This window comes from Helianthus annuus, chromosome 4 (genome assembly GCF_002127325.2).
Source record: "Helianthus annuus cultivar XRQ/B chromosome 4, HanXRQr2.0-SUNRISE, whole genome shotgun sequence".
In the NCBI taxonomy this organism is placed as follows: Eukaryota; Viridiplantae; Streptophyta; class Magnoliopsida; order Asterales; family Asteraceae; genus Helianthus; species Helianthus annuus.
Genome location: NC_035436.2, coordinates 84,712,885 through 84,720,307, shown reverse-complemented (window position 1 = coordinate 84,720,307; position 7,423 = coordinate 84,712,885). Strand labels below are relative to the sequence as shown.

The window sequence follows — 7,423 nt, the reverse complement described above, 5'->3', positions numbered from 1 at the left end:
GAAAAACGTTTTTGGCTGAAAAACTCCTTTTTGGCCGGAAAACTCATTTTTTTTTGTCCCAAACCTGTTTGTAAACTTATTACTTATTTTAGGAACATTTTTCTACTAAAAACCCCAATTATTGAGGTCGCCGTAAATTCTTTCGTCGCCGGAAAACTTCTTTTTGTCTTGAAAACTCAACTTTTTGGCCGGAAAAGTCAACATTTTCGTCCCAAACCTTTTTGTAACCTTAGATCGGACCTTTAGGAAACTTTTTCCAGCTAAAAACGTTTTCCCAGTGATCGAAGACTAACAACATTAGGTTCTGTTAGTCAGGGTCCATTGAAAGCCAATATGTTAATAGTTGGGAGAGTCAGTGGTTATTTTTGAAATTGGAACTATTAGCGGCCAACGGTGAATAATTGAGATTATTAAAATCCACTATTCCTTTCTTTAATTCGACTTTTCTCAAGTTTTTTTTTGTGTGAATTTTAATGACTTTGTTTTTTGTTTTATAATTTTTAGAGGTTTATCCCATGAAATTCAATGTTATCAGAGGTTTGTCCGATGAAATTCAATGTTATTCATGACAACTTAAGAATTTTATCATGTATGTTCAATTAAAACTATCAAGAGTAGATTAAAAATAATAAGTATTTACAAATAATAAATTATATCGTTTTCATTATAAAACTGAAAATATTAGATATATAAACTGCCTCCCGAGTAACTCCGAATACTTGCAAATTCTCACATCACCGACCGACCGACGACTAACGAGTTCTGCAATTAGCGTTAGGGGTGTGCAAAAAACCGAATTAACCGACCCATAACCGAAATAACCGAAAAAACCGAACCGAAAAAACCGAACCGAACGGAAAACCGACGGGTCGGTTTTTAATTTTTTGATAACCGATACTAATGGGTCGGTTATGGTTTTCAACATTTCCATAACCGCCATAACCGAACCGACCCGCTAGTTTGTAAAGTAATGGTTAACCGACCCGTATAACCGACCCGTATGATAAACCGATCCGATCTTGTGTTATTCAAAATTTGAAATAGGGCCTGGAGCATGAAGGAATACCAAAAGACCATCGTGAATTAATTAAAACCAATAGAAAATATCTCTTCTTCCAAAATACGCGCCTACTTATCATTACTATTAGGGTTCCAATCGAACACAACGTCCTTTCAGTTTCAATTTTCCTATCAAAGAACTTTGTCAGCGACCTAAGAAAGTAAGAAACGACTCAAACGAGAGTTCAATTCAAAGAAATACTTCCAGTTCAGAGTTCCAACTTCCAGGTATTGTTCTCGTTTACGTATTGTTCTCGACTTATTCTGATTCTCGACGTATTCCAAACGATTCTGATTGTTATCGACTGATTCTCGTTCTTGTTTACAAATGCGTTTACAAATGTGTTGACTGATTCTCCTCTGCTTAGAGCCTTAGACTATAAAGTTTGTTGTTACTTTTTCTGTTTATAAATTTCTGCTATCGGATACAATATTTAAAGTTGTATGATTAGTTAATTATTCAATATTAACTATTAGCTGTGTATATACATTGCTGCTTAGAAGTCTATATTTTCTGTTTATGATTAGTTTAATTATTATTCAATATTAACTGTTTATGTTTAGCTGTGTATATTCATTATTCAATATTTAAAGTTGTATGATTAGTTTATTTTTCTGTTTATATTTTCTCATAATCTTATCATTCATATTTACAGATATCATTTTGGTTGAATATATTATATATCGTTTTATTCGGTGATTAAAGATATTAATATTTATAGATAATATTGTTTTGAGCTAAATTTTGCTTCGCCCAAGTTCATGGTTAACCGACCCATAACCGACCACCATAACCACCAAAACCGCCATAACCGAAACCGCCATAACCACCGGTTATGGTTATGACTTTTCAATAACCGACATCTCGGTTATGGTTATGGTTATGACCCAAAACCGACCCAAACCGACCCATGCACACCCCTAATTAGCGTTACAAAAATAACAATCTTTGCAAACCACATCCAAGCAACCAAAAGTTAGTTACATTCTTTGATTTATGATCACCATCAGCTTTTCAGATGTGACAAACATGACTTCAGATCAATCCCTATTTACTTTAATCGATCCCGATCACAAACCCTAGATATCATAATCCCCAATTCAATCATTCATCAACAACAAACACTCTCAGTTTCTCTGTTCTTCAATCAAACCCTAGTTTGCTCTCATCAATTTCACAACTGTTGATTTTGTTCGACAATCGTACGATGAGTATCAAAGAGAAGAAATCTACAAAGTTAAAACAGCATCAGAACGGTCACTTATCTCCGTTCAAATTTGCCAAATTGCTCGATCCGGAAGCTGATTGGGACAAGGTTTGGTTCTGTTTGTTCATTGACCTGAATAAAGCAGCAGCTGAATTGAGATTGAACAAGTAATCAAAAGTATATATGTTTGAATTTATCTTGTATTGCATTGCATTGTTGATTAGTAGGAGTATGTGAGGTGAAAAGTTTTCCTGTCTATCAGGGTTTTATACTTCTTTAAATAAGATTTTAGATTCGGGGGGTGGGTTTAAATAGTTAGGGACCAGAATAACCACTACCCCGAGGGGAGGGGATGATCGCTGTTTATTAGACCATGCGTACTGGGCGTGTTTGGCCAGTTTTTCTGTGTTGGCGTTGTTTTAATCACGCTTTCGGGGCATTGTCTTGGCCAATCACCTTCAGCTTCATTGCTTTTGTCCAATAAGATTTTTTAATGTTTTTTTTTATTTAATTTTATTACAAACATAATGATAGAACCCAGAAAATCAAAATAAATGAACAATAGAATTCATAGATAGTAATCCAATTCGAGAAGGATTATGTCTCCAATTTAAAGGTAAAAAACCCTAATTTTTATAAAATAAACATCGACCCCTAATCTAAATGAGACAAAGATATTAATAAGATTAGAACTAACTGCCCCCACTACTTGCTCCTAAAACTGTTCCCCCCAAAACTCATTCCCACTAATAATTAAACGCCCAGCTGGAGCTTCACACAAAATATGGGCCAATCCACAGGTTTGTATCACATAATGTCCACATCCCCACTACACCCATTTTAGAAAATGTCCCATAATGCCCCATTGCTGACTGGGCTGTCACATGGCGCAAAACGCCCAAGGGTGGGGTGTTAACCACTACACACGGTCTTATAGGTAAAAGGCTTAATTCATATCTTAGACATTCATTAATCTATGATTCAAAAAGTTGTTATTTTGGTTCAGATTAGTAGCTACCATTACCATTGATCTCGATGTTGTTAGGAGTAGATCAGTGAAAGTTGCATACGAAAAATGTGGATTTTAGTAACTTAAAAAAGTTACAGTTTTGCTTAATGATGAAGATAGTCTCCATAGTTGCAAAAAGCTCGATGTATGTCAATTAAAAAGAAAAACATTATGTTGCTGTTTGGCTATCTTAACTCAACTCGGTAAAGCATTACGCTTTGAAGGATCCTAGGTTTACTTTGGTTGTCTGAGTTATGAAACTGAGACTTGTTATGGCATGAAAGATAGTGTTTGTCGCAACCTTGTGAAACCTGCCTGCTAGCAGCAGGGGTTCCTTTAGCCACTGCAGGCTTCCCCACACGTGGTTACAAACCACGGTGTTGGGGTTCGAATCCCTCAGGCCCAAAATATGCGACTGGTGCCATGGACTATGTTTCTTGAAGTGCCGCACGCCTTTCAAATTTGATCATCTACCTTCAGACAATCAGTTACGTCAATAGTTGGAGGCCACTTTGGGGTTTTTAAATATGATTTAGTACATTTTGAATGTCAGGCTATTGGCTTATAAGAGTGTATTCATTTGGCTTCATAGGCCAACTATACCGTCCTTTGTTAACATGACCTATATATTGAGATAATAAGCATCTTGTTTGTTTTACTGCAGGATCAATTAGGAGACGTACTTCATTGGATTCGGCAAATAGTGGCCCTTGTATGCGGGTTACTCTGGGGTGCGTTTCCTTTGGTTGGGGGTATCTGGATTGTTGCGTAAGTTTATTTCTTTTGCATCATCTATAGCTATTACTATGCACTTCCAACATGATTTGCACTTTTAAGACCATTTTCTCGAACTATTCGGTTTATCGTTTTGAGCTGAATCAATAGATGAAAAAGTAGATTAAAATTTGAACTTTGAGACATTTTGTACAAAAACCCATAACTTGAAGATTTTTTTTTTTTTTTTTTTGAATAAGAGTTTTTTCTAGAAGTTATTTTGCATAATATAATAGACGCAATGGTTTCAGGTTTTTGCTTATTTCGTCTGGTATCATCTATGGATATTACACGATCATCCTCCAGGTTGACGAAGAAGAATTTGGTGGTCATGGACTGCTTCTCCAAGAGGGTCTTTTTGCTTCTTTCACCCTCTTTCTGGTATATCCATTGATCCCGTTATTTTTACGAAGATCAAACATTTTGATCGGTTTGCTGACTCTTACAATCTTTATGCTCTTTCTTTCAGTTGGGCTTGGACCCTAGTATACAGCTTGGCATACTTCTGATGTTTCAAGATTGTGACACTTGTCGAGTAGTCGGTACTCCCCATCTTCAAAATTTGGGGATTTGTTTACACGACATGTGAACAAAATCGCACAAACTAAGTCTGAAGTTTTGCTATTCCTGTTTTTGAACTTCAAATTTTTTATTTCCATGATGGTACAAAAGCTGGTCGATTAAACGAATAGCCATTTTTTTAACACAGCAGGATTTTTTTTTTTTTTTTATGTCGCACAAAAACGTTGATTTTAAGTCTGGCAACACGGGCGGGTCGGGTCTTGTAACGGGTCAATACAGGCAGTTTCAAAGTATCTAACTGAAGACCAACCTTAAACAGTAACCCATGAATGTATATCCTAATATGCTCCTTTAACTATGCACAAACCCGTATCACAAACGGGTGAGCAAAACAATCTGAAACAACCAACAGATTCTGACGACCTGTTTTTGAAGAGATCCGCTGCATTTTCGTCTTGTTGGGTTCATGGTTCTGTTAGAAACTTCTGATCAGTGTTCCAGACTAATGGGTTTGGTTCAGGCATTTGATGAAACTGCCGGGCCGTGTAGTCCATGAGCAGGTGACTGCTCCTAGTAGCCATACTATTCATTCATCCATCCATCTTAAAACACAAATTCAGTGGCTTTTGTGCCACCGACCCTCCACTTTTAAATAAAATACAAGGCCGACCCAAGATTTGAGAAATGATATTTTTAGCCTCTACTCTATACAAAATGATAAATCCACCCCCAACTTTGCGAAATGGCATTTTTAGCCATAGCTTCATTTTACCGGCACCCACTATACTTTCAAAGTTCGCATTTTTAAATCTTTTTGCTCTTCCTTTTGCGTTTTATCCCCAAAGTTTCACAACATTGCAATTTTAGTCACTTTGCAAACGTCAACATTTAATCCCTCAAGTTTTTAATATTCCAACTTTACCCATGTACCAATATAACATTGCAATTTTTGTCGGTAACCTCTTTGAGTTTTAAAAGTTTCGACTTTGCTCATTATGTTCTTTTACTTGAAAAAAAAATAACTTTTTACGTGCGGATTTTTATGTACGTATCATATAAATTCGAGTTGACCTATGTTTAGACAAAAACTTTTGGGTAAATTACACTTTTCGTCCTTTATGTTTGTACCGTATTGCAACAGATAACCTTTAACTTTAATAATTACAGTCATAATCCTTTATTTGCAAAACCCGTTACATTATACGTCCTTTAGCACTAACTAGATTAAAATTTTCAGTTAAGTTTATTCACTTAAGGGTATTTTGGTCAATCCATGCTTTTATTTAAATGTTTAATAGATAAAAAAATTGCATACACTCTTCTTCTTCCCCAATTTCCTAACCATGAAACCCTAACCACCACCTCATCCTGCCGCCACCACCACCACATAAATCGACCACCTCCACCACATAAATCGACCACCTCCACCACTGTAATCAATTGTAGCAGGTGACACTTTAGTATTTGAAACCACTGGATTCACATTCACCTTTACATTTGATTCATCCAATTTTGCAAAAACAGCAGCAGCAACCATTCTTCTAATAGAATTAGACCTATCAAGACTATTTCTCCTCTTAGAGGAAGAATCCAGATAATACTCTTGGGTCTGTAGTTTAATGGAGACAGTGAAACATGGTAATAATTTATCGAGAATAAAGACAACACTTGAAATGTAACTACCTTTTCCTCTTCGGACTCGTCTTCATCCATTGAATCATCAGAATCATGTACAAGGAGCTCCATTGTTAACTAGCTTGCAGTGTGATAAAGCGCTGTCATAATTAATCAATCGTTATTTTTAATTTAGTTTTGTTTTTTTTATTATAACATAATAAATTAAGATTAAAATAACCTTATTTTAAAAAACCAATTAAGACATAAAAAGAGAATTACCATTAAACTAGAATAAAAATTGAATTACAAAAAATAAATAAAAAAGTACTAAAACAACCAATAAAAAAACAACTCCTTGTTTGGATATTTTGCTCGGATTTGCTGCTTCTTAGCTTCGAAGATTGCCTGGTCCGCTGGCGAGCAATGTGAAAAGTCTTTTTCAATAAAGTTAAAATCTTCTGGCATTCGTTTTTCCTTAAGGTATTCGTTCTCTTCTTCCTTAAGTGTGACTAAACAGAGATTTGCGCTTCCAACTCATCCATTCTTGATCGACCTAAGGGATTAGTGGATGGACCCAAGGAATTAGTTGAAGTTGATCGGGTCTTTCTTCTAGCGACTTTGCTTCTATCTCTCCCTGGAGGGCATGCAAACTCTTGTGGTTCTTAAAAATCAAACTCATAAATTGTCGTCGTTTATTTTAAAGTCGACTGAGCGTCCCACACACCTTTAGGGTCGGGTGTGGTAGAGGTTGACTTCAAGCGTTTAGACGATCAGCCGGTGGTATTTGGGTTAAATGGTGGTACAAGATGCCATTTTAGAGATTGGCGAAAAAGCTCCCAAGAAGGTATCCTTGAAGACCTGCATCCGTATTGGAGTCTAAACTCATTATGGACCGCGCTCATGACATCCATATCGCTTGAACCAGTTGCTCATGGACGATTGTTCATCATGTTATTGTAAATGCTATTGAAGTTGGAGATTTTGATTCTCGTAGCGGTCACTTGCCCGAGAAGAAATCATTTGTGCGGTATTCACCGTGACCCATTGTAGCAAAAAACCTCTCACAAATACGCCTCAAAAAAACCACCCATTTTGGTCACTCCTTAGTAAATAATATTATTAAGTTAATTGACAAAAAAATATATTATACGTGAGAAAATAAATATTATCTAACCACTAGACAAAAAAATATTATGTGCGAGATAAATTGAATATATAAATTTACTTGACTAAA

General features: G+C 35.9%; 1 protein-coding gene across 2 annotated transcripts; it reads left to right on the top strand.

Annotated features, from left to right (window-relative positions):
* The first annotated feature begins 1,994 nt into the window (after window positions 1–1,994).
* On the top strand, window positions 1,995–4,776 carry LOC110868513 (respirasome Complex Assembly Factor 1). Of its 2 annotated transcripts, none has more exons than XR_002552521.2 (4): window positions 1,995–2,434; window positions 3,941–4,044; window positions 4,302–4,431; window positions 4,520–4,776. XR_002552521.2 is itself a non-coding variant. In XM_022117693.2 (4 exons), the coding sequence occupies exons 1-4, from the start codon at window positions 2,268–2,270 to the stop codon at window positions 4,637–4,639; spliced, it is 462 nt and encodes a 153-aa protein (XP_021973385.1). In that variant the 5' UTR covers window positions 1,998–2,267; the 3' UTR covers window positions 4,640–4,776. The 2 variants fall into 2 exon arrangements, 1 of the variants encoding a protein (XP_021973385.1); XM_022117693.2 differs by having other exon boundaries at window positions 1,998–2,375.
* Window positions 4,777–7,423: the final 2,647 nt, after the last annotated feature.